Source organism: Balaenoptera acutorostrata, chromosome 11 (genome assembly GCF_949987535.1).
Source record: "Balaenoptera acutorostrata chromosome 11, mBalAcu1.1, whole genome shotgun sequence".
Taxonomy (NCBI): Eukaryota; Metazoa; Chordata; class Mammalia; order Artiodactyla; family Balaenopteridae; genus Balaenoptera; species Balaenoptera acutorostrata.
In genome coordinates, this window is record NC_080074.1 from 71,192,408 (window position 1) to 71,220,383 (window position 27,976).

At 34.2% G+C, this 27,976-nt stretch overlaps 1 protein-coding gene across 3 annotated transcripts in view; it reads left to right on the forward strand.

The window, feature by feature from the left end:
* ADAMTS20 (ADAM metallopeptidase with thrombospondin type 1 motif 20) overlaps nt 1-27,976 on the forward strand; it is a 195,624-nt gene that overhangs the window by 123,281 nt on the left and 44,367 nt on the right. For all 3 annotated transcript variants that reach the window (XM_007168333.2, XM_057557413.1, XM_057557412.1), the window contains one exon: nt 21,127-21,294. In XM_007168333.2, coding sequence (XP_007168395.2) covers nt 21,127-21,294 — 168 coding nt within the window. The remainder of the gene's footprint in view (nt 1-21,126; nt 21,295-27,976) is intronic.

Sequence of the window (27,976 nt, forward strand, 5' to 3'; positions counted from 1 at the left end):
GTGGAATGTACTCGGGAAGGAACTTGTTACTGGCTCCAGTGCTCCTAAGACCAGAATCAGCCAGGGGAACAAGGTAATGTGTGGGGAAATGGTTTCAAGAAACTGTCAATTCTTTGTGAAGTGGAGTGCTCAGTAAAACAATTTATAGTAATTGGTTATTTTCGTAAATTTGGAAAAGACACACGCAAGTATGGCAACAGACTGGAAATCTATTTTATTTCCAATTTATCATAGAAATCTGTTGAAATAATGTTTCCATTTATTATATTGCCATATCATGCTATGGTACATTCATCAACTCTCCCCCAAATTATGAGCATCCCCTACATGTTCGGCATTGTGTTAGTCACTAGAGGTAAATCAGGCACAATCCCTGTGTACAAGGAGTTTGCAGTTTAGTGGTGAATGTACCAGATAAACAGATGATCAGAAGTAGAATGGGATTCCTATCTTATTTCAGTAACAACTTTGTGATTTATAATACTGAAGGCTCATAATATTGGGGGCTCAATAGATTATAATTATCCAAGAATTGATAATAAGGATTGTATTTGACAACATAGTAATTATTCCAGTAGATCCTTCTAGAAAGCCTTAACTAGCAGGAGGTATTCCATTATAACCTGGCTAGAGATGAGTGGCGTCCAAGTCTCTGTGCTAGAAGAATAGGTTAGTTTTTGCCTAATCGCAGCATCTTTTTCTTTTGTCTGTGTGTGTGCATAGATTTCATGAATCACCGAAAGGGAGAATATAGACTGATTTATAGTTTGCCCTAGATATGATGCTTTGAAAATAATTTTGGAGATACAAATGGACCTTGCAGGTTTGAAATGTGTGACTTCTTAGGAAAAATTTAAGGAGATAATCTAATGATGCGAATGTAAAAAAAGATACTTGTAAGTGTGTTTGGTTGAGTGAAGTTAGAATGTAGAGTTTAAAATAACTCTAAAAAACATGTCAACGTGAAATGGTGATAATGCTATATTTTTCTTTATATGAAGAAAATGGATGGTCATGTTTCCATTGTAATTCTATTTTCCCAGGCATAATGCTTCAGAATGTTTAAGAATTTCTGGAAATAGATTTTTAGATGTTTTAGAAGAACAGTCTCAGTATTCTACAATATCTATGTGCTGTATGAGATATATAGGCATTGTTAATATTAGTGCATTTATTAGATCCCTAATTTTTTGTTATAATTTTGTGTCAACTTGCAGTAGACTGAGAATCAGAATTTAGTTCCTATATAATTACAACAGAATCAAACATTAACACTTTACAGAGTCTATTTGACATTTTCTAGACAATTAATTTCTAATTTTTAATCATACGTGCATTTCTCAGTAAAATATTTTGATCACATACCCTTATATATTATTATATATCTATACATTGCAGACATAAACTAATATATAAATGTGATTTATAGAACATATACATTTAAAAGGATAAGATGAATATTTAATATTAAATATATTTTTAATTTTATGGATAATAAAATTTTTCTCTCAGTGAACTATTATTGTACTCATCTCATTTTTAAAAAGTGGGAGAATGTTTCATTAGTTTGAAAATCTTGTTTCAGTACTGTTAGAGCAATTCAGAAGTCTGGTTTATTCCAATATGTGATTTCAGTAGCTTCCATAGCTGAAAAAATTACTTTGCTAAATGCATACCTCCATATAGCAAAGTTTATCACTGGATGTTCCTGTTATAAACTAGTCATTGATTTTAAATCATTGGATCATACCAGTTATTTTAAAAAATTTTATTGAAAATTGACAAATTTCCATTTTCCATTCTGTCATTTGCCTCTTGAAAAGTACTGGAAGGGGTTATATCTTTATATTTTAACAAATACTGTTAAAACAGTGAAACTTTGAAAGATTTGGAAGCAAGTTAAACATATTAGAAAATCTTGCTCCAAAGTTTTAAAAATACACTGGAGAATTTTTATCGTTGGCATACTTATGGTAACAAAGTCCCGTAACACTAGAAACACCTCCAAACATTTCAAAATGTTCTCTCCTTAGAAGGATTTTCCAAAAGCAGTTGCTTTCTCATTCAATCTTAAATGTCTCCTTTATCTTAAAGGAGAGATTATAAGTCTATTTGTTTAAGTGACAGGTATAACACTTTAATCCTTATCATAGAAAAAATCAGCAAATTTGGAACAAGCCTCTTTTCATAATAGAAAAATTAGTAATTCATCTTCACAATCCCATTTGGTAATTTGAACACGATCTGCAAAACTCTGTGGCTTAAAACTGAAAAACCAACAGGAGCAGTGTGTCATGGCACTCATCTGATTAGAGTATGAGTTTATACATGTACTATAATCTGTTCATCTTCCTAAGTGGGTGTGTGTGAAGTGTGGTGGGCACACTGAAAGTGAATGGCAAGTGATGATCTCCCTGCCAGGATACCTAATGTATTATATGCATTACATATCAGGCTGACATATAACCCCATATAGTAAAGCTTATTTTCTTACTTTAGATTAAAACAAATGTGAACAGAGACTATTAAAAAATGTTTTTGGTACTCCATTGAATCACCTTGCCTCTGAGATATACTTGAGACTTAAAGGTTCAGTAACATCTCTAAAACCTTGTATGTTACACAGTAAAGATTGGAATTATGTAATTTGTTTTCATAGACACCATCATCTGCTTCCTGGTTGTACTCCCCTACCCACATGATTGGGTAAACTTAAACTCACCAATGTACCTAAATCTAGTAGGCTATATCTAGGAAGGTACTCTATCATGTCCTATTGTGATATAACCTTTGTACTAAAACCCTGGTATCATATAATATACATCATATGACATTCATATATTTGTGAAAGTTAAATGATATATTACAAAGCTTTTGGCAGATCACATAACAAATTCTTCTCTGTCAGTTGTAACTGAGCTCTAAGGTGATCCTCTAAGACAGCTCTGAGCTATTTTCAATCTCCCTGAACTTTTGACATTTTGCAGTTGTGACCCAGGGAAACTCAGAGACTTTGGAGGTAACTATGAAGGGAATGGTGGCCACTGAGCTGCCAAAAATTAATCCCCATCAATCCATTCAAGATTATTAAGAGCCCATCTGTAACAGGCACTGGGCTAAGAAAGCTAAAGATGAATAAGAATGACATACTGTACTCAAAGGACTCACAATCCAGGGAAAAATCAATATATACACAAATAACAAGGCAGAAATGGATGTCATGGAAAGTCAGAAAATGTGCATCCAGTTGGAGGAACGTAAGGCTTTATGAAGAAGGCATAAGCCTTGATGGGAAGCTAAGATTTGAGTGGGGAAGGAGGAACCAGGTTGGAGACCACCCTGAGCAAAACCAGAGGCCAGAAAAAGTAGTTATTTGACTAGTGTAGGTTGGTTTGTGAGAGACAAGGGGCAAGAATAAAGTTAGAAAGATGAAATATGAATTGGGCCATAGCAAGGAGGACCAATAAGTATCATGCTTAAGAGAATTTAAAAATGGAAAAATTCTTTAAGTTTATTAAAAAACATTGAATTTTTTGGAGTGGGAACACAGCAGTGTTTTAGGAAGATTAATAGGCAATTCTCATCATAAAGTATAAACGCATTGAAAATATGAGAGACTGGAGATGAGAAGTCCAAGAGGGGACTCCTCTGAAAGTTTAGAGTGATGATTTAGGGACCGTTCAGTTACTCATCACGTATTTATGGATTAATCACAACACTCAAATTGTAGTGGAGTAGAAGAAGCTGGTAGAGGAGAGATTCATGGGACTATTTTTTTGCAAATGGGAGGAAAAGATGTGTAAGAGAACATCTTGTGAAGTACTGTATTGTCAAGATAATAAAGTTGAGAAAAGTCATGTTGGATAATTTTGAGATAAGTTTGGGCTTGAAGAGAGTAAAAAGTTTGGGCAATGAGTCAAGAATTTACTATGATTGCAAACTGCACATTGAGCGGCCCGTTTGATGGTGTATAACTTGGCTTTGTATTAGTTTCACGTAAAAGAAGATAATCTTGACTTCACCAAGAGAAATGTAAATTTTCATTTACCAAAAGAGTTTGAAGCAATACCATTATTCCTAAGCCTACTGAAACTTTTAATAGTAAGTCTATTCTAGATCTTGTGATTAAGAGTTGTGGTGTTAGAATGCCTATGTTTGAGTTAAAACTGCTATTATTTAACTGAGTGACTTTTGGAAAGTTACTGAACATTTCGAAGATTTTGTTTCATAGAATATAATAATAGTGCCTGCCGAAAGAGGACACTTTTTAGTATTAAATGGACAATGGGTAAAGTGATTAGCATAGGGCCTGTTACTTAAAGACTCAATGTATTTTGCTTTTTATTATCACTTATCCAATAATAAGTACTAATTCTCTTTCCTCAAAAAGCTAAAAATCCAAATGCAGTAGATAAGTATAACACATTGAACAATCTGAAACAAGATCTACTGAAGCAAAAATAATGTAAGAAAGAAATCAATTCAGACTAGAGTTTGGCTTCTTCTTCAAACTTTTAGGAAATGTGACATTCAGCAATACTTTCAATCATAAAGGTACAATTCAGTGAATTTTAGTGAACACACCTGAGTAGGCAGCACCCAGACCAAGAACAGCACCCCAGAAATTTCCCCACATACCCCTTGCAATCACTATACCCCCCAAAGCTACCCCTATTCTGACATCAAATATCACTGATAAGTCTGCCTGTCTTTGGACTTTATATAAATGGAACTTAGAGAATTTGTTTGTGAGAGTCACAATATTACATTTGTGTGATTCATTCATGTTGCACGTAATTGTAGTTTCTTATTACATTCTAGTATTGTATGAATAAATTTGTTGTGTGAATAAATTAATGAATTTATATGAATATTCTCCAGTTGACAAGCAATTGAAGTTTTTAATTTGGGATTTACAAATAATGCTGTTATGAACATCTCTCACACATGTTTTTGGTGAACATGTATATGCACATCTGTTGGGTAGGTAGACAGGAGTTGAATCTTGGTTAATACTTAGGTTCTGGTTTAGTAAATACTGACAGACAGTTTTCTGAAGGGTTGTATGGGAATTACAGTTGCTCCACATCCTTCTCAACACTTGATATTATCAGACTTTAAAATTTATAATCTTATAAATTGGATTTCTCTTAAATCCAATTTATGGATGGGCTTCATGGATTTCTCTTAAGTTATTCATTCAGTAGATATTTACGTAGCAGTTAGTGTGTGTTAACGATGGTTGCATAGTACTAGGTGTGGAGGATAAAAACACGAAGGTATCAGGAGATAGAAGATGTTACATATTACAGCTGGATAAAAAAAGACTAAAGCAGCAACAAGTTAATACGTCTAAAGAGATGACTATCATAATTTTTGAGACAAACATTTCTTTTAATGTGATATTTATTAATAGCAGGAAATATGACTCTAACCTAGTTCCAAAATATAAATAAAAACAGAATTGAAAATACTGTGGCAAGCAGTCAGACTTCTGGGGAAGAACTTTGGTGAAATTATTAAAATTGTCAGAAAAAGGCTTGCCCAAAGTAGAACCATTTTTATTTCTAGCCTGTAATTTTTTCAGGGTATAAACATATTCACAAAAGTTTTTTTTCTTATAGTAGACTTTACCCATCATAAACAAATGCAAATATAATAATATTCAGTAGGTAGAATGAGAAAGCATTTTGTGTGATTAAAGATTAATCACTCTGGGATATCATTAAATATAGTGTGAGAATTAAAATGTGCAAATTGTACCGTGTAAATGGTGATGTGTGCTCTGTGAGAATATATTCTTTATATAAAAAGAAATAAAAGAAAAAATGAAAGAAAATAAAAGAATATTATTCTATATGAAAGAATAAAAGGAACTTTTTACTGCCACACTAATAAAAAATGACTCCATATTCTACCACCAGAGTTTGCATCCTTCCATCTGAGGGAAGCTTTTTTACTGTTTATTCATGGGCCTTAGGAACATTTTCAGATCTAGGAATAGGGAAGATAATCAGGCCTGGCTCCTCTCACATCAGTGGATATTTCTTCAGCATCCAGGCTCAAAAGAACAGTAGGAGCTCATATGGGCTCCAGTCTCCAAGTCAGCATTTTGTTGCTAAAATTGGCAAGATCTTAATTTTAGATGAAACCAGGAGACACTTCTCATCTCTGCTGATCCACAAGGCACCCCATAGAATCAGTAAAACAACAACAAAAGTCTTGGAGAAAGAGATCTAAATTACATGAAGCTTTCTTTTCTGTGTAATTTTTGTAGAATTAAAGGCCATTCAACTCTACCTCATTCAGATAACATAAACTGCATATTTAAGTGATGTTTGTTTGTATGTATTTGCTCATTTATTTTCTACATAGCATTTATTCATTCATTTATTCAGTAAACATTTATAGATGTGGTTTTTGGCCTTATTAAGTTTAGAATTCCCATTTATTTTTTATTTCAGCATCTTTAATGTGTGGGTATATTTTGGTAGAAAGTCTAGTTATTTTTGTTGATGCAAAATTTATACATGAAAATCATCCTAATATCCAAATTTCTATTATGTTAACAAGGATATGGTATTTATTTAGATATATTAAATAGGCCATTTAAGATTATGGTTTATATTGAGGAGAGCTTTGGAGACATTTTTTGTATTTTATGAAATTAAACATTGTCTTCAAGTTTTTATGCCTGTGTCACTCTCAAACTATGAGGATTTTTTACAGTTATTTTTAAGTCAAAATATGGAGAAAACTTGTAAATAAAACTCACTTCCTTATCGACTGGGAAAATGTTTCCATGTACATATATTTTAATGCTTAGGAAAACTCTAGAGAAGTTTTTAAAAGAGAAATTAGTTGGAAAGATTTTAGCTTGTGGCTATGATAATAAAAAGCAGACTCTTTTTTTGAAAACTACTTTATCAGAAACTAAAATTTAAAATCTGGGAATAACTTCATGATTTCATTCAGATACCTATGTCATAGTAAATGAGGCAATATAAAACTATAAGATTTATTTGAAATTTCTTAAGAAGTAAAGGATGGCATATTCTCCTACCAACGGATGTCCCATAATTCAGGTGTGCAGAAATTTGCATTTTCTCGTTTGAGTAAATAATACAACTTTAAAAATAAACCCATAAATATATATCTAAAAAGTTAAATTATTGTGATTCTTGAAATGTTTTAAAAATACTGTTTTCTTACAGTTTTTGGTATTATACCTTTAAAATTGGGAGAGACTCAATTTCCTCTTTCCTATCCTTCTACACAAAGCATACATTATTTACTAAGTTTCTCATCTGAATTATGCACAGTTTCTATGTTGATGAACTTTTCTAAAGTTGGAGACCATACATAACACAACATAATCCACTTCTTTTAAGGAAAATTATATGACTGCTTTTCTGTATTTTGAGGTAAAATTGATATATATGGAATAGTCCTCTGTAACTCTCATTCTGCACCCTGAAGTAGGAATACATCAAATTCCTCCTCTACAGGGCAAATACTTGAAGGCAGCTATTTTTCTGTTTTCCTGGTTAAATATATTTGTTAAACTCTTTAATCATCGCAATCGCCTTTTTTTACTTCTCTCTCAAAATCTAACATCTAGAATTTCATTCATTAGCAAAAATGGTCTAACTGTAAAAAGAATATTGCCACCCTTGATATGAACACTGAGCCCAATATAATCAATATTGCATCAAATTTCAGTTCCCAGTGGTCACCTAGTTTTTTTATACTGATCTTACATCAGTATAAGCCTAGTATGTATAGTATATGATACTGTTATTAATCATTTTAATTTTCCTTAGCAGTAGATACTTTTAAGTAAAAGTATAGAACTTTTATTTTTTTTCTCTAATAGTTTGCATTCATATAGTTTTTATTTAAATTCTCATATTTGACTTTTAAATAAATCCTTCCAACTTTATGTCACAAGTAAATTGGGAAGCATGCATTTCATGTCTTCATAAAGTAATTAATAGTCTCCTCCATACCCAGGTGGATTCAGAGCTCAAGCACATACCTCTAGAGAGAGCTCACCCAGTTTGGCACTGATCGCCATTAATGAACTAAATATCATCGATTACAGTTTTGAATAGAGTCTTATTAATGTAATACATGTACATAGTTAAAAAAATAAGTGGTGCTAAAATGCTGATAAAGAAAAAAAGCGGTCTCCTGTTGCAGTCTTTCCTAACCCAGAATTAATCTTTAAATCCTTTTATCTATGTCTTCTGATATGTACTTCCTTATTTCCAAACAGGCTTACTCTACTATTTCTTGATGCATCAAAAAAAAAAAAAAAAAAATTACCTATTGACTTCCTTTTATAGAGGTTGACTATTTAATTCCTAAATGGACCGCTAATTCTACAATCCTATCTTCAAAATAAATCTTGATTCAGTCAACAGTTAGTGTTCCTTACGTCAGTGTGAAGCCAAGTAGTGTACTTTGAAGCACTGCTCCTTTTTAAAAAATTAATTAATTTATTTATTTTTTGCCTGCGTTGGGTCTTCGTTGCTGCGCGCGGGCTTTCTCTAGTTGCAGTGAACGGTGGCTACTCTTCATTGTGGTGCGTGGGCTTCTCCTTGCGGTGGCTTCTCTTGCTGCAGAGCACAGGCTTTAGGCGCGCGGGCTCAGTAGTTGTTGCGCACGGGGCTTAGTTGCTTTGCAGCATGTGGGATCTTTCTAGACCAGGGCTCGAACCTGTGTCCCCTGCATTGGCAGGCGGATTCTTAACCACTGTGCCACCAGGGAAGTCCCTAAGCACTACTCCTTTCTTGCACAACTCTTTGATTTTCCTAGAGTTAATAATTGCTTCCTTTAAAAATTTGCTTAGTTTTTCTTTGAATGTTCCAATTATTATTTTTTCTCTCAAGTGCTTGAACAGGTATATAAAATCTCTATGAATGTTTTTTTCTAAATGCTCAGATATTTCTCTTTCCTAGACTCCTCCCAGAGCCCCCTGACCCCCATTCGTCCTCCTCTGATCTGGCCAGGACAAACAACCTTGCTGACCATTCTCTAAATCCTGTGAAGTCTTTTCACTCAATTTCGATTTTGATGACTTTTTCTTGCATCACATGTTTTTTTCTTTTTAAATTTACTCTTGCATATGAAAACACTTTTCCCTGTATCTTCTGGAAAGATGAAAAATGGGAGATACATTTTTCCTTTTGTGCAAATCTGAAAATGTCTTTGGTCAGTCCTCATATTTCATTGATAATTTGGCTGGTTTTAGAATTCTGGCTTGAAAATAATTTCCCTCAGAATTTTTAAGGGATTGCCTTATCCTCTAGCATTCTGAGATGTCTGGTGATTCTGAATCCTGATTTGTTGTAGGTGTCTTTGTCTCCATGTCTATGCCACTGAAGCTTTTGGTATCCTTGTCCCTGTTGTTCTGATATTGCGTGATAAAGTGACAGTGTTTGTGTGTGTTTAAAATTCAGTTAGGCATTCTATAGGCCCTTTCATTAAGGAGACTTGTGCTGAGAAAATCAATTTTATTATTTCTTGGATAATATCTATGCAACTATTTTCATTGTTCTTTCTTGAACTCTTTCTAGTTGAATATTAGAATTCTTGAATTGATCCTCTAATTCTCTTGTTTTTATTCTCTTATGTTCTGTCTCTGTCATTTGGTTTTACTTGATGGGAAACTTTGTCAGTGTATAAACCATCTTTTGAATTATTTATGTTATTACATATTTAATTATCCAAAGCCTTTTCTTGCATTCTAATTGCCTTGGGGTCATAGTAGTCTATTCTTCTTTTGTCCATACAACATCTAGGCTCTCTCTCTCTCTCATATTAATTACTGTTTTTTGAGGGGAGATTCTCTCTTGATGGTCTCCTTATCCTTTGGACCCTTTCTTTGGGTAAGGGTGGGAATGGTTTTCTGGTTTTCCTATGGAAGTCTTTTTTTTCAAAAGTTGATAATTTTCTGCAGCTCATTCATATTTAAGAGTAAGGCACTAGAGAATTGATATGAAACTGCATTTGGATAGCGTCTGGTGGCTGATGATATTCCCTGTAAGTCAATAGTTTAAGGTCTTTTCTCTTGGAGACCCTGTTTCTCAGAGAAGGACCCTTGAACGCCCTGCCAGTGAGCAAGAGTACTCTGGGCAGAGAGACTAAAGGTCAAGAGTTCAATGTGTAGAATTCCCTTATTCTCCCTCCAGCATCCCCAACTCTGGAACTCCCGCAATTTAATTTCTCCAAAGAATAAACCCCCTCATCTGCCTAAAGAGGAGTTGAGGAGCCGTAGCCCTTCTTGTTGCATCCAGGTGCTAAGTGGTTCAGAGGTCCTGTAGGTACAAGGTTGTCTTGCTTCACATTGGTCTTTTCTCTTCTTTGCATCTTCCAGTCTGTTTTATTTGCTTTGACTTTGTGGGTTGAAAAAAAAATCAAGGAGGGAGGGGGAAATGAACACATATGGTCACTCCATCATTTTTAACTGAAGCTGGTTAGGTTTTTGTTGTTGTTTTCTTTTTTTTGACCATATGTCTATTCACCTCCTATTCTACTTTTTCTTCCTTCTCTCTACTCTGAAATAACTTGAAGTATGTCTGATGTGTTTTTCAGCATCTTGGTAAACAGAATTTTTTTTTTACAGGGGGAACAAGATAAGGTCTTACCTGAATTCCCTTGAGGTGGTTACCCTCCTTCTCTCACCACAAATGAGCTACAAATGTATGAGTGTTGAACCATGCCCCTGTTCCATTCAAGTGTTTAATAGAGAAACCCACACCATGGATTGTATTTTCACTACCTTTCTTTTTTATTTACTGAGGATTTGGGAAAGGAAGAAAAAGACAGGGGAATGGAGGTTTAATATGGTTTTAGAGTATTGTGTCAAGCACTGGTTTAAGTTCATTCATCCATTATCACCTTTAATCTCACAACTACCCTGAGGTGTAGGTGTTATCATTGCCACTTTATGATGAGAAAACTGAAGACCAGGAAGGTTAAGCATCTAGCCCAAGGCTGTTCAACTGCTGACAATTGAGGTTCAAGTGTAGGTCTCTGATTCCAAATCCCAAGCCCCTTTTATTATTCTATCTTCCACTCCCCAGTAGTAAAAACTATAAAAACCCTGCCTTAAATTTTAACATACATAATCTTTATCTGATTAATATAATTTTAAAATTAGCTTAAGTTCACAGAAAGATTAATCCCGAAAACAGTTTTGCCTCACAACTTTTATTGCATATGATAAATAGACATAAATAGGTGCAGTGGGTATCGCTCCTTTAATTTCAACTCTGACTTTTCCCTTATCAAAGCCTTCATAGAGCTCATTTTTTTATTTCTCATCTGAGAGTTCTCTGTGCATATTCCTTTTCAGATCTTTATAACCCTACTTGAAAGCAAACTTCTTGGCTTTACTTCTGTTAACTCCCACAGCTAGCATGAAAACATTTGTAGAAACTTGAAATGGTAAATCCTGCTATTCTGCTGGCACTTGATTTTAAGAATTTTGTAAATGTTACCATAGTAAGTAATGCCTTGAAAGTCAATCTATTTTTTTAAAGGTATGCTTTAGTTATTTTTCTGATCTCTTTACCTTTTTATGGTCTACCCACACTGAATAGTTTTCTGCTTTGTTCCATCCAGGAAAGCAGATGCTCATGGTTCTGAATGCAGCTCCCAGGGGTTAAAATGTGGGTTTTTATCACGGAACGTGCCATACCATCTAACAAAAGTAACGTCCCAGTTGTTGTGATTTGTATAAAGGCATCAAGAAAAAGTAAATGCACAATAATGGCCCCTAAAGAATTGTTAAAATTAGACAAGAGTTATATTATTCTTATATTGACAGTAACAATTTTTTTCCCGATACCATGTAATTGTTAAGATTTGTGTTAGTGAGTCAATAAAATCTCTGAACAGGAACTCTTTAGATGAGATTTTACAGAGGAGTCTGAAATGTTCATTACTCCTTTGTAATGCACACACACTATACTATTAGACAGAAAGTTAAAAGAATAATCTACAAGCTTTAAACTAATGCCAGTTTTTCCTGAGTAATTTTATTTACTGCAAATAATGCTTACATTTTGAATTAGAATTACATTTACTGTTGCTTCTAGCAAAATAAACCTGAGTTCAGTAACTCATGTTTGCAGGTTTATAAGGATCGTTTATCAAATCTTATTATTGAAGAAAATGAATCCAATAATTGAGTATTTTAGTTATCATATACTGGGGTAATTTTTATCCCAATTTCCTAATATTGATGTGTGGAAAACAGTATATGATAAGTGAAATTTTCTGTATAAAGTATTTGCATGAGTTATTGCAATTTTGCTTCAGGTTTTGTATTTGAAAGTGAAAATAATCACAAAATTTTTCCATAGCCATAATTATATTATAGTAGATTATCTTTAAATATTACTTGCAATTGAATTAGCCAGATAAATTATACATGAGATAATTGTGTTGCATTGATTAGCTTAGAACTGTAAATCCATTTTGTGTGTGTATGTAAATATATACATATATACCCCCCAAAAAAATTTTAGAACATGAAATAGAAATTAAAATATTATAATTTTTACAATAATATAAATGTAGTGAAAGTTTACTGGATATGTTTGTTATTAAGCATATATTTCTTTGTCCTTTAAGTTGAGACTCAAACATCTTTGCAAATGAATCTGACATGAAAAATTTTAAATGTCTAAATTTGCAGATTTTAAATATAATCAGATACAATGCAACTGAATGAAATATTTCAGTAGTACATATTTTAAAAACCAAATGCTGTCTTGGATTATTAAAGCTGCATAGTCAAAGGGTATCTGTAACAGGTTAAAAAGGAAATATTCAAACTCCATTAAACTTTAAAACTCTAAGTATAATCTTTCAGGAAATACTATGAATGGGGTCCCTGTTGATAAAATTTAGTATCTTATTCCTTACTGCACATATGCATTGAATTAAAGGAACAGTAGCAGTACTATATTTACAGAATTGACACTCTACTCTTAATATGCATATTTTTGTCATTTTTTTGCTTCTCTTTAAACAGAGAGATACCCTACTCTGCTATACTCTGGTTGTTTTGCTCCAACTACTTTAATGTTTTACCTCTCTAATAATTTTGGAGCTCAATTTAAAATAGTATTCCACCATTGTAAGGAATGCCCTTAATTACAAAGTATTAATAGTTGTATAAAACTCATAGCTAAGATTTTTCTATAGTGGGGCTTTTCTCTTAGATAGAAAGTTATTGTCTTCCTGAAATTTAAAAATCCATGCTGTTCCTGGGGTTTAGATGTGGCCTGTTTGTTTGATTAGCCTCTTTATTTTATTTAAAGAATGTTATAATAGGCTTCTTAAAAATCAGAAAGAAAAAATGAAACATATATATCCATGGATGCATACACACAATAGTGTTTTATTCCATAGACTAATTTCTGGACTGTTTTGGCCTGAAACTCTATCATTTCCCTTTGTAATATGTCATTTAATAGACATTTTTTTTGTTTCATAAGAGTGTTGTAAAGACATTTAACATAATCACCAAAACGTCGTTTAAAAAAAATTCTCTGGCAAAATAGCTATGATCAAAAATTTTCCTTGAAAAATTTAAAATTTCACTTTACTATAGAAGCATACAATTGTTTAGTTTTGAAAAGTTCAAAACAAAGATAAGTAATACATGTTCCTATAGTGAGAAATTCATTGATACCTTTGGAATTGCCATAAAGACAAAGAAAACCACAACTAATCCTCTCAAATTATTTCCACAGAGACACTTCAAATACCTGATTATGTTTTAGCTACTATGATACATTTGTGTTTAAATCAAAACCTCTCCATTTTCTTCATTGTAAATTTATGCTTCTTATTCAGTTGCACCTGTCTTGATGGAAAGCATTTCTGGTTTGTAGTGAGAAGGTATATTTGGACTTAGATTTATAATGTGTAATGATTGCATTTCTATGAGTTTAGCTCTCCTAAAACAAAAAGACTGTGTGAACCCCTTTGTCACTTGGTAGCAAGTTTTCCTTGGTTGTCTTAGCTAATACCTGTCATACAGTAAGCAATAGGATAGACATGGCTCCCAGCCATCCAGTTGTGAGCTTTTACATTTTCAACAGATGACTGTGGACCTTGCTGTCAGGAAACAGAGATAATGTGACATCTAGAAATAAAGTAAAAATTCGTTTCTTCATTAGATTGTTTGATGACTTAACGATTATGTTTCGAAAAACAACCAGAAAATTCCAAAGATTCTGAAAAGCAAAGTGAAATTGATTAATAGTAACTCATTTTTATTCAGTTTTGTATTTTCTTGTTAGTCATTTTTTGCATAATAACAACATTGGAAAACTAAAATTAAGTCAAATTATGCTATTTCTTATAGCTGAAAAACTAAATGTCATTATTTTTAACTATCCCTGAAATGGTTTGTGATAAACCATAATATAGAATAAAATGTTTACAATAGTATTATCAAATTTTGATAATACTTGTTTAATGTTAAATATTTTCCTTATCAGCAAATGAAGAGGAATGTTAAGGAAGCTGTAGTTTTATTGTTACAAGATACTTCTAGTTCTGACTAATTGACTTTGAACTACTAACTGACCCTGCTCACTTTAAACAATGGGGTCATTGCCAAATTTACTGATTGAAGTCCATTTAGAGAACTAGAAATTATTTAGGCTATATATTGAATTAATTAGGAAATTTTAAATGAAAAACCGAGAATCTATGTGAATTGCTAAGTTTTTCTGTAAAACCTGTGCTTTCACTGATTGGTTGCTTATCTTGATAATCATTAAAAATATTTAATGTAGAACTTATAGTTGATGTTATAGCTCTTTTCTAATATTAAGTGTTTCTAATAATAATTTTCTAATATAAAATGTCAAATATTAGTTTTAGTACTAATTCTTAGAGTTATTTAGCTAAAGTTTACGTGAGGAACATAGAAACAAAAATATACTCCTTCATCCATAGATGACACTATGCAGTGGCAAGTGAAATAGACATTTCTAGCCAAATTTCTAGTTCAGCTACTTTTTTTTGCCTAGCTACTTTTCTAGTCAAACTTAATTAAAATAGATCCCATGAATAATTAATTTTTACTCTTAACTTTGACTTCACTTGTTTTTCAGTAGACCAAACTTTAGGTTATTTTCTTTTTCTTTTTTCTTTTTTCCTCTGGTTTTCAAAGAGCTAGCTAAGGGATCTTTATAGCTAAAATTGAGGCTGACCATTACTATGTGATTTAAGCATGAAATTTAAAACATACCATCTAAAGTCAGCTAAGGTAACACCAGTGGAATAGTTATTATTTTAGGAGAACTATGGTTCATGGTACAATGGAATTATTTCTTCTTTTGAGAAGAAGAATGGTTCATAACACATTAAATTAGGAACAAGCGATTCTGGGGTTCTTTCTACTTTTCATGATTTCCTGCAATAAGTCTGTTCCCAGTAGAATTTATAGTCTAGCAGGGATAAGAGGGGAAGAGGTAACCAGGTATTGAGGTATAAAATCTCTGTAAGAGCCTCATCTAATCTAGCCTGGACTGATATCCTCCAGCAGCCAAAGGAGGCCTTGCAGAGGGAATGAGATTTAAAACTCAGCACTGAAAAATATGTAGGGATTGAAATGGGAGAAGGGTGCTGGGACTGGAGGACGTGACATGTGCAAATGTCGTGAGCTGGGAATAAGCAGAGTGTTTTCCAGGAAACAATATTCTCTCTCTATGTCATCTTCCCATTCGCTTTTACATTATGGGAGAAATTTTCAAGATTGTCCTTCATATAATTAACATTAAGTTTTGCAGGATTCTTTTTATTCTTTATTAATTGTAATTTTTTTTACATTTTGCTATAGCATTATAAATTCTTTAGAGTTTTTTAAGTTTGGCCCCTTCTCTCGTTTAAAAAATTCCTTTCTCCTTACCTTTACCCAGACATTTATATGAAATAGTTATTCTTTTACTAATATTACATATGAAAAATAGAGGTTGAGTGAGATTAAAGAAATTACATACAGTTACCCAGTTTGTTGTCAGTAAAAGGCAGTTTATACATGACAAGGGTATAGTGTAACAGTTACTTTTCAGATCTATTTTATTGTTAATTAGGGTACATACTAATTCTCCCAATATCAGTATGTTTCCCACTACTTTCAGAGAGGATAGAGACCCAATCACCATTACAGTTTATGAAAGTCTAATACACACAAACACACACCCCACAGTTTTCCATTTCCTAGAACTGGAGCTAGGTAAACTTCATTTCCTTGTTTTATTGTGTCTTGCAATTTAAGTTTCTAGAATTAAATTAACAACAAGTTTCTCACAAATTGTCAATTCATTCATTCTTCTATAGTATCCTAATATGCAAACAAAGCAATAATCCACACTTCCAATATCAGAAGTAATCATTCTGTAATTATGTACAACTTCATTTGAAAAACAAGAATAGACTTGTTCCAAAGTTAATCATGTGAAAATGGACTCATTAATTCCAACTGTCCATCTTGAGACTGAATGTGCCAGTCAACTTGCACAAGTCTGGATATTCTGTTTTATTTTTAGGGCTTGCAAATTCTACATTTGCTTTGAATGCCCTGTTTTCCTTAAATAGGCACGTGTCTTCACCTAATTTATAAGAATAGTCAATTCAGATTACTTACATTTAATGTCACCACTTCCTATAGCTATTGCACCTTAGTATTCATGGAAAAATCTCAGAAAGAGTTAGTTAGTAAGACTGTCAACTACGGATGACAGAGATGATTTTAAAGAAAAAAATTTTTTGATGAGAATGCTGGAAATAAATTATACAGTTAATCAAAAAATGGTACAGATGAACCGGTTTGCAAGGCAGAAATAGAGACACAGATATAGCGAACAAATGTATGGACACCAAGGGGGGAAAGAGGGGTGGGGTGGTGGTGGTGGTGGGATGAATTGGGAGATTGAGATTGACATATATAAACTACTATGTATAAAACAGATTAATAAGGACCTGCTGTGTAAGAAATAAAATAAAGTTCAAAATAAATTATACAGTTAATAAAACCTCAAGGGAATAGGATGGTATCAGGGATATAAAATAGAGAAAAACAAAAATGAAAAGAATTACTGGGGTCCCAGAGCAAAGAATGACCATGTTTGGGTTTTTCTACCAAATAAGCTATTTTGTGGAAACTTTACAACTCAGAATGTATTGTGGTTTGAGAGAAGGAAGGTAACATTTCACTAGTTATTTACTCTATGACTGCTTCGTTCCAACCAAAACATAATTCTTTGCATAATGTGTTCTCTTTTACTTAAATCCCCACATGGAATTCATCAGACATGATAAAATAATGTACTTATTCCTTTTCAGATCTTGGGGAAAGAGAGCGCTACTTTAAAAGTGTAATGAAAGCATAATTTACTTTGCAATTCTTTGTTTTTATACATTTTGTCTATCTTTCCTAGAGGACTTTGAGTTTAATATCCAATAAATATATTTCATGGAAAAGTAAACTGTTTTAATAAATTATTTTAGAGTTTAATAAAAACAAATAACTGCTTTCACCAAGGATCAACATCAATTAATCAGCTGATATTTATCATACCTTCCACTTTGTGGGTGACGTGGGTGATCTAAAAGGTCCTTTACCTCTAGAAGTTTGGATAAAGTATGTGACAAAAATAGAAAATGATGAAGTGCCAAAAACAGAGACAGAAGAGTTCAGAGAAGTGAAAGATTGATATGTGTTCACCTTAGACATGGGGTGGACTTAGAGCTTTAACGATAAGTACTATTTAGAAAGCACCAGGGCAAGTGATTAGTCGAAGTAAAAGGAAATAATAGGAATCAGGCACTGTGGTGAGTGAAGATGTCACCTTAAAGAGAAAGTAATTATGTTATACGTAAGTAGAGCAAAGGTTGCGTGTTGAAAAGAAACAGAATATCATGCTGGAAAGGGATGTTGACTGAAATTTGGTGGATCAAGAAAGCAGGGAAGAGGTTTGGTTTCGTATTGTATTAAAGACAACAGAGATTCATAATCAGTTCTTGAAAAAAATAAAGAAGCAATATGTTTAAAATTATGTTTAACACTAGTCTTGGTTACAGATTAGAATAACAAAGAAGAGAAAGAATAAAAGGTGACTTCCAGTTAGATGAGGAGAGGCTATTCAGTTTTGTGAGAAACAGTCCTCACTTTGGTAGTGAACTGTAATGTCCCAGTTTACATTCCACTCACAAATGCTGCTTATAGAGGAAATGCATTGTTCAATTCTAAAGTAGAATCTTTAATGTCACTTCTTGTGTTACTTAGTTTGGTAAATGAATTGGTCATTCTTATCAGAAATATCAACAATTTACTGCATGTTTACTGCGTGATTCTTGGATTCTTGGCACTGATAAAAGAACTATGAGAATTTTGTAAAACAGAGACACATGGGCACTAGGTAAGGCACATCAGACAAATATACAAGACCATCTGTCTTTGTCCATCAACAAACCTACATCTTCAAGACTGAGTTTAAATATCACCTCTCCCTGAGTACTTACCAAATATCCCATAAAGAAATGACTGTTTTTCACTATTTTCTTAATTCAATAATATTTTTATTGTATTATCTTAATGGTTTTTACTGTCTTGTAGTATTTTTATTCTGATCTTTATTGAATTTAATATTATTTAAGATGTACTCTGGCATTATTCATTTAATAGATGGTGTCATTTAGATTATAAGCCCTATGAGGATAAGTCAAGGCAAAAGATGGTTAATGAATCTATATTTATATGCTACTCTTGGTATATGGCAGAAACTCAATAATATTCATAGAATGAATAAAATAGTAAACATTTTTCCATCTTCCATAAGTACTACTGGGCTCATATCATGAGTATTCACGATAATGATTACTTTTTACAAGGGACTATCAGGGAGAGTAATAAATCCTCCTTTGTTCAAAAAGTCACAGTTTAAAAGTTAGAAAAAATAATACACAACCAAGGAGAAAAACATCCTTGTATGTGTGAACATGTGTGTATACTCCCAGATAATATACACCCGGTACTCGATAGTATGTGATGTTTTTAGTATAAACTATGTTATAGTCTTTGAAAAATAAACAATGTAGTCAAGAAACAGGCAGGGAAGTGTCCAAGATAAGTGGCCAAGAGGAGTAGAGCATAAAGGTAGATCTGAAAGAGAAGGTCAGTAGTAGGAAAGATGAGATCGGGCACATTCAGAATGAAACAATGCCATTTGCAGCAACATGGATGGACCTAGAGATTATCATATTAAGTGAAGTAAGCCAGACAAAGACAAATATCATATGATATTGCTTATATGTGGAATCTGAAAAAAAAAGATACAAATAAACTTATTTCCAAAAAGAAATAGACTCACAGACATAGAAAACAAATTTATGGTTACCAAAGGGGGAAGTGGGGGGACGGATAAGTTAGGAGGTTGCGATTAACGTATACATGCTACTATATATAACATAGATAACCAACAGGACCTACTGTATAGCACAGGGAATTATACTCAATATTTTGTAATATCCTATAAGGGAAAAGAATATGAAAAAGAAAATATATATACATACATATATGTGTGTGTATATATCTATATCTATATCTATCTATATATATATATCTGAATTGCTGTGCTATACACCTGAAACTAACACAGTATTGTAAATCAACTACACTTCAATACAAAAATAAAAAATTAAAAAAAAATAGCAGGAAAGAATGTACATCTAATACAGTTTATCAAGACCCGTATTGATTCACATGGAATTAAAGTGTGTTCTAAATGGTATGTAAAGCTGTAGGTGTTAACGGGAAGAGAACATCTGAGATATGGTAATGTCTTAATAATCAAGGCACAAAGTTAAATTAATTGCCTACACAAATGGGATATAGTATTGCAGATAACATATAAAGGTAAATTATCCCCAAACTATTCATTTTTTTAATTTAAAATATTTTAAGCATCTAATAGTCTATATTAGCCAGTCTTTGAACTCATAATATACATAAAATGTATAATATATTATCTAATGTTCTCAGAACTCAGTATATGTTTCTAAATGAAACCATATGTAGCCAGCTGTCTCAGAGTAATGAGAGGAGTTATCTGCAATCCGTGTCTTCTTTGCTTAACTTTTCGCTGGTACATATATCATGCTGAAAATTGTCAACATCCTCAGAGTATATGAAGGAAAATGGTAGAAGAGGAAGCTAATATTCACCGAAGATGTACCCTGTGCAAAAGGACTGGATTAGATATCTCATATTCTTTATCTCATGTTAATCTTCATAATAAACCACTAATATTGGTGTCATTATCATTATTTTATAATGAAGAAACCGAGGCTTGGCCAGGGGATGAAATATGCTTAAAGTCACCCAAATAGTAAGTGGCAGAGCTGGTATTCAATGCCAGAGCCCAAGCCCTTCCTCTCCTCTGCACTGGCCTTGCTCATAAAATGGCAAATGGCTGAAAAACGAAGTCCGATCATTGTTTTACATATATCCTTACAGAGATTTTAGGTAATTTGTTTTTCACTAAGTATTTTGGAGGGTTGATGATGGGGACATACAGTTGCCAGATGGATACGAAAAACAAACCTGAACTGAATTGCGCTTAAAAAAATAAATTTTCTGCTTTCTTATAGTTTCCTACATTGAGAGATTTTTGTTTTGATTTTGACATCCAAAGCATAGTTTGCACTGTGGCAAGACATATGGGGTTAAAAATTGAATAGGTGGCGACCATACAAAATTGAAAGCAAGTTTTATTGAAAAATGTGTGATAACAGGAGTTAGCTGCAGATAGTCTTTAACCTCAAAAGATCTAAAGCATTTATGTGCCAGAAGAGTGCTTGGTGTATGGTAGACAATCAATACTCTTTTGAAGAATAAATGGATACCTTATAATATCAATATCAGTGATGGTCGAGGGCAGATTGGCAAATTTTAAATTCTCTCATTAGAAATATCAAAGTATATCTTGATGAAATATCAAATGTTTTGATTGCTTCATTTTACACTTCTTGCAGATAAACTTAAATTAGTAAAGATAACATGAATCAAGTGCATTCATATTTATTTTCCAGTGCTCAGCTCCTTGTGGTAAAGGTTTAAAATACCGTGAGGTGATTTGCATTGACCAATTCCACGGGAAATTAGAAGAAAAATATTGCAGTCATCTACAGAAACCTCGAACTCATAAAGCTTGTAGATCTGTCAGATGCCCTTCATGGAAAGTCAAAAGATGGAAGGAGGTATGTAAGATGTTTTATGATTATATATGTATTTTTGCATTTACAAAGAAAATCTTCATTCATTCTGTATGCTTTCAATAACCTTGAAAGTTTTACTCCACTAAATGTGTTTTATTCTATCACACAATTTTTTTGCACTATGCTCTGAATTAATACTGCACAGTGTTAACACGTTTGTTAAGTTCATAGCTTAATAACAAATTCGTCTTTTGATTTTTTTTTTTTTTGTGGTCATAAACTTTACAAGAAATTCTGTTACTGAATACTAGGGAGGCTATTGATGATTATAATATTATTCCAGGTGGCCTAACAGTAAAATATACATGATAAGATGTTTAGTAACTGCCTTGTTTCCACACTAAAGTCTTGGATTTGAGCTGAGTTTGCAACTTGGAAAAGGGACTGGTAAGTTCCAGATGGATCATAATTGGAGATGGTTTAAGAGTCAGGGACATGACAGAACTAGGGAGCCCAGCTGGTCTAAGGCCAGAGTGGACGCACTTGGAAAGACTCAGCAAAAATGAAGCTGATGTGGAGATGTGACCAAGACTGAAAACTCAGTTTATAAAAGAAGGGTGATGGATACTTGCTCTGGCACACTCAGGGAAGTAAGCTCCAGATCTAAACTGGGAAAGCCATATATTTGAATGTGGTTGTCCAGCAAAGACCAGCCTGGGAAATATGAAAGAGGAAAAAGCTATAAATGAAGCCAGAAATGTTAACTAGAATAATTTCCTGAGGCCTGATTTCAGTGGGGCTAGGCTTTCAGCAAAGCTATCTGGCTGCTCTCAGCAGTATCTCAGGATACTTATCCATGTCTTAGAGGAGCTAGTCCTACGATGGGAAAAATAACCTCATCTGCTGATGGAACTTCCTTGTCTCTGTCTGATGTTGGAGCTACGTTAGGAAGATAGGGGTTCAGACAGGAGCTAGAAGTGGGGTTTCCCTGGGCCTCTAAGTTTTCATCCTTCACTCCGTGAGATCAGATCCTTGGCAGCAGAGCACCAGCTTTTAAAGTGACGGTGTCAACGCATCATTATTTTTGAATAAAAAGCTCCCAAACTGAGTGAGCATCTCAGGTTTCTGTGTAGAGGAGTTGGCCTCTGTCAAGTGTTAGGGTGCTGAGAATTGTGGTTCATCTTTGACTGAAAACTAGGGGCAAACATGTCTCTGTTTTTCTTCTCAAAACAAAAAAATATATATCTGAGCACTTACTTCTACCCTGAATTTTGGTACAGTAAATAAAATTAATTTTGTGGTTTAGCAGAGGCCATTATTTAAAAGATATCCCATTAACCTGTTTTATTTAGTGAATGCCACTACTACCTACTAAGTCGTTCAAAAAAGAAACACTGGGTCCATCCCATCTCCCTTGACCCCTCAGTTAGTTATTCCCTAGCTTCTCTCAATTCTCCCATCAAAGTAACTCTTGAGCAGCTCATGTAGCTCAATAACAAAAAAACAAACAACCCAATCCAAAAATGGGCAGAAGACCTAAATAGACATTTCTCCAAAGAAGATATACAGATTTCCAACAGACACATGAAAGAATGCTCAACATCATTAATCATTAGAGAAATGTAAATCAAAACTACAATGAGATATCATCTCACACCAGTCAGAATGGCCATCATCAAAAAATCTAGAAACAATAAATGCTGGAGAGGGTGTGGAGAAAAGGGAACCCTCTTGCACTGTTGGTGGGAATGTAAATTGATACAGCCACTATGGAGAACAGTATGGAGGTTCCTTAAAAAACTAAAAATAGAACTACCATATGACCCAGCAATCCCACTACTGGGCATATACCCTGAGAAAACCATAATTCAAAAAGAGTCATGCACCAAAATGTTCATTGCAGCTCTATTTACAATAGCCAGGACATGGAAGCAACCTAAGTGTCCATCATTGGATGAATGGATAAAGAAGATGTGGCACATATATACAATGGAATATTACTCAGCCATAAAAAGAAACGAAATGGAGGTATTTGTAGTGAGGTGGATGGAGTTAGAGTCTGTCATACAGAGTGAAGTAATCAGAAAGAGAAAAACAAATACAGTATGCTAACACATATATATGGAATCTAAGGGAAAAAAAAAAAGGTCATGAAGAATCTAGTGGCAAGACGGGAATAAAGACACAGACCTACTAGAGAATGGACTTGAGGATATGGGGAGGGGGTGGGGTGAGGTGTGACAGGGTGAGAGAGTGGCATGGACATATATACACTACCAAACGTAAAATAGATAGCTAGTGGGAAGCAGCCGCATAGCACAGGGAGATCAGCTCGGTGCTTTGTGACCACCTAGAGGGGTGGGATAGGGAGGGTGGGAGGGAGTGAGATGCAAGAGGGAAGAGATATGGGAACATATGTATATATATAACCGATTTACTTTGTTATAAAGCAGAAACTAACACACCATTGTAAAGCAATTATACTCCAATAAAGATGTTAAAAAAAAAAAAAAGTAACTCTTGAATCTCCATGGCAATCATCCCAGTCTAGTTCATCATCATCTGTTTCCAGGTGTATGATGACCTCCCAACATATATATTTGCCATTATTTGCTTACATTTAGTGTGAGCTCTAGAAGAACTCATGTTATCGTGTCTCTTAATTCTTCTATGACTTACCGTTGTGTTTAGGAGGTAAGTCTAAAGCCTAACCATGTCTATTTCTTCAGCATTATCTCAGGCCACAGAATCTTAGATACAATGGATATCTTGTTCACTAAGCACCCAGCTTGGTATCTGGCTAAATACTTCTTACTTTGAATACTGTAATTTATTTGAAAAAAAACCCTGCTGTCTCTTAATTTATATATTTGTCATATTGTGATTTTGCTTAAAGTGGGAGTTTGCCTTAGTTTATCCGGACCAAGATATGACAGCATAACAGCAAAGTAGCTTTCCCTGGGAGGGGGAAACACTCTAAAGGCACTGCATCCAGCACATGGCAGATACCTTCTAAACCTGACAACAGGCAGGAGCCGCTGGTGGAAGTGGGAGAGACTCTGCTTTTCGGCCACCAGCATCCCTGTTGATCCCCAGGATTCTTTTGCTGCCTTGCAGCTGCTGCAGCTGCTGTGGTTGCTATTCATGAGGGACACTTCCTGACCCTTGACCTCCAGCTCCACAACAGTGAATCAATCATCGGTGCTAACAACTTGTCCTTGGCTTGCCACCAACTCTGAAATTATATAAGATTCACTAAAGGAATGTATTTCAGGGGTTTCTAAGATACAGATATGAATATGTAAAGATGATAAAAAACACAGATGCTTTTGTACAGAGTCAGCTTTTCTTCTTTGAACTGGTTTTCCTTGTCATAGAAATTAGCTTCATACACCCACACAGTCCCCAAAACTCTGCCAGAAACAAATGACCACTAGTGAAGTCGCTGGCTTTGATTTCTTCTATAAAAAGTACCCACATGAAGTTAACAATTGCAGGCTGTCAGTGAGGTGCATATAATAATATATTCAACAGAAGTGTAATTTCAGAGGTAGTTACAAGATAATCACTGGTTGCTACTTTGTTCCAACTGCATAAATTGTAACATTGCTTTACTAGAATCCCTCACTATAATTTCATTTTATTACTATTTTACATTGTACCTCTAATGGAAAGATTTATTTGGCAAACTGTGACCACAGAGGTGCTCAAATGAGTTCTGAAGTTAACACTCTTCATTTGGTATTTGATATCATTTTTTTAATGAAAGGATTTAGTAATGCATTTTAATGACTTCAGCCAAACAGGAACAAACATTGCTATATAGAGTCCTTTGTCCCTAGGGTCCAGATGTATACGTTTAGAGGCAAAATAAATACTGGAATCATTTAAAAAGAAAAAAGCCTCATCCTCTTATTTCTGGAACCAGGCTTTTTGTTTTTGTTTTCACCTAATTTTACCTATTTGGGAATACCAGCTTCACTTGTAAATTCAAGTTTTTAAGGCTAGCATGGGGTGTTAGTATCCCCATGGTCTCATGCTTAGTTCAGTGCCATCCAAACGTAGTTTATATATATATATATAGATAGATAGATAGATAGATATAAATGGAAGTGTGCCCTCTAGTAGACTGGGATTGGGGCTGCTTTTTTTTTTTTTTTTTAAACCTGTGGGTTTCTGCTTACTTTTTTTTTTTTTTTTTTTTGATTCATTTATTTATCCATTGACTGATTGATTGCTATGCTGGGTCTTCGCTTCCGCGCTAGGGCCCTCGCCAGTCCCAGCAAGCGGGGGCCACCCTTCATCGTGGTGCGCGGGCCTCTCACCATCGCGGCCTCTCTAGTTGCGGAGCACAGGCTCCAGACGTGCAGGCTCAGCAGTTGTGGCTCACGGGCCCAGTTGCTCCGCGGCACGCGGGATCCTCCCAGACCAGGGCTCGAACCCGTGTCCCCTGCATCAGCAGGCAGATTTCCAACCACTGCGCCACCAGGGAAGCCTCCAAACGTAGTTTTTATACTCAGAAAAAAAAAAAAATCATCCAGAAGTCTCACCTCCCCTTGATCATGGCAAACCTGCCGGACAGCTTAGAAAGATACTTGAAGAATCTCAGGCAACCCTATTGAATCTAGAGCCTCGTGATAGCAGCCACTTACTTGGTCCCTCTTTTCAGGGACCCGTTATTTTCTTTGTAGTATTTTAAGATCAGAGCTGGAACCAAATGTGATATGAGTTCCAAAATCTCACAAGTCTACCGGCTAGTGCCCCCTTTTCCCAAAACACCTAATCTGAAAAAATATTTTTTTGGAAACTATTTGCTAAATGCTGACATGGTTAAGTGATTTTGTATTTCTGTAATTCCATATTTTCTATATTTCCAAAATACATATATAAATCATATTTGATTTCAAATATAGTCATATTTGAAAAAATTGTGATGTATACATGTATATCTTTTATAATCTAAAAAGATAGTAAATCTTAAGTCCCCACAGCCCCTGACCAAGAATGCAGAGCCTCTTCATCCTTACACCCAGGTTAAGTGAGTTTTCTTCCAGGAAGACAGGCTGAGGCCAAGGCCAGAGAGGATGTCTTTTTGTTCTGGGGCTGGGTGAACTATGCTTCTCAATCTTTTCTAGCTAGTGCCAGCAATTCTGTTTTCGAATTTCTATGCTGCCTGTTAACTCTCTTCCTTTATCATCTTTCTTGATACCTAAGATGGTCTATCTTTGAGTGGGCTGAGATGACTAATACTTTTTGGTTTGAGGCATGTATTGAGAAACTTTTCAAGGCAAAAATATTTGTATCTCTGTAAGAAAAGTGAAAAAAATGGGAATAGGAAGGAAGCAGCAAGGGACAGTCACTTCCTGACACTGCTGAGAGACTTCTGTATTCTTCCCAACTGTAGGTATTATTCATTATGCAGATGAGGAAACAACGGCTTATAGGGGTTAAGTACTGAATAGCTTGTGCAGGTCACAGGCCAGGAAGTGATGGGGGGGGGGGTGAGCCTATGAACACTTGTCTGAGTCTTACCTACTGTAGTTGCTGTCATAATTATTTTATAGTTATCATTTTACCTGAGCTCATCTTTATACTTCCTTAGCAATGTATCTCCCCTCTTACAAGGCACCTGAAGTCAACAATTGCAGAATGTCACTGGATGACACATTAACAATGCATTCAACAGAAACGTAATTTCTATGTTGTGTTGAGTTCATTACAGGCTTATTTATATATAAAAAGTCTGTTGCATAAACTTAAGATATATATGGATTTTACATATCTTAGGAAAATAACTGAGGGTTTAATTGATCATGTATTGACTATGGTGTAGTTGCTTAAATCACTAGCAACATATTAGGCTACATTAATACATGAAGAGTGTTCAAAACTTTGCACTAATAAATTCTGGTCAGATTTTTGGAGCAGTACCTATTCTGAGACCCACACTGTAAGAAAAGTCTTGACAAATTATCAAATCCCCAGAGAAGCACAATCGAACTGTTATAACTATTCTGTATCAGTTCCACTGTGTTCTGTTGCAAGTAGGAAAAGCACTGATTATTAGTGGCTTGAACTCAAAGTCATTTATTCTTTACTTAACAAGACCAGAAGGTCACTAGATTTAAGTTTGATTCAGTAGCTCCACAATGGCAGGGTGCTGGATGGGCATTTCTGTGATTCTGTTGATCAACTCCTAATGGTCATAAAATAGCTGCTCCCTTTCCAGGCCTCACACATTTATACTTTCTCACATGAAAGTAAGTATGTATTTGTTCTATGCTGATAAGGAGGACAGGTTCTAGACAGTGGATAAAGTTTATGGAAGAATATTTCAGCTCAATATAGGAGAGTATTTGCTAAAACTGCAGAGTCACCCAAAAATGAAATGATTGCTTTCAGGATATAGTGAACTTATTCATACTGAGACTATGGAAGTATGGGTAGGTTTGATATTCATTCATTCACTACTGCTGTAAAATGGATTTCAGGATGGAAGAGGAATTGGAATTAAATATTCCTAGGGTCTTTTCCAACTCAAAATCCTGTACTACTGCTAATACTACTGCTACAATATTGATGCATTTGAAATAAACTATAGTTACAAATAACTGACTATAATAAAATCAAAACCTTAATCCATTAACAAGAAATTATAAATAATGCATCAAGAAAGGACTTTACTATTACATTTTAAATAATTATTTGCTAAATAGCAGAGTGA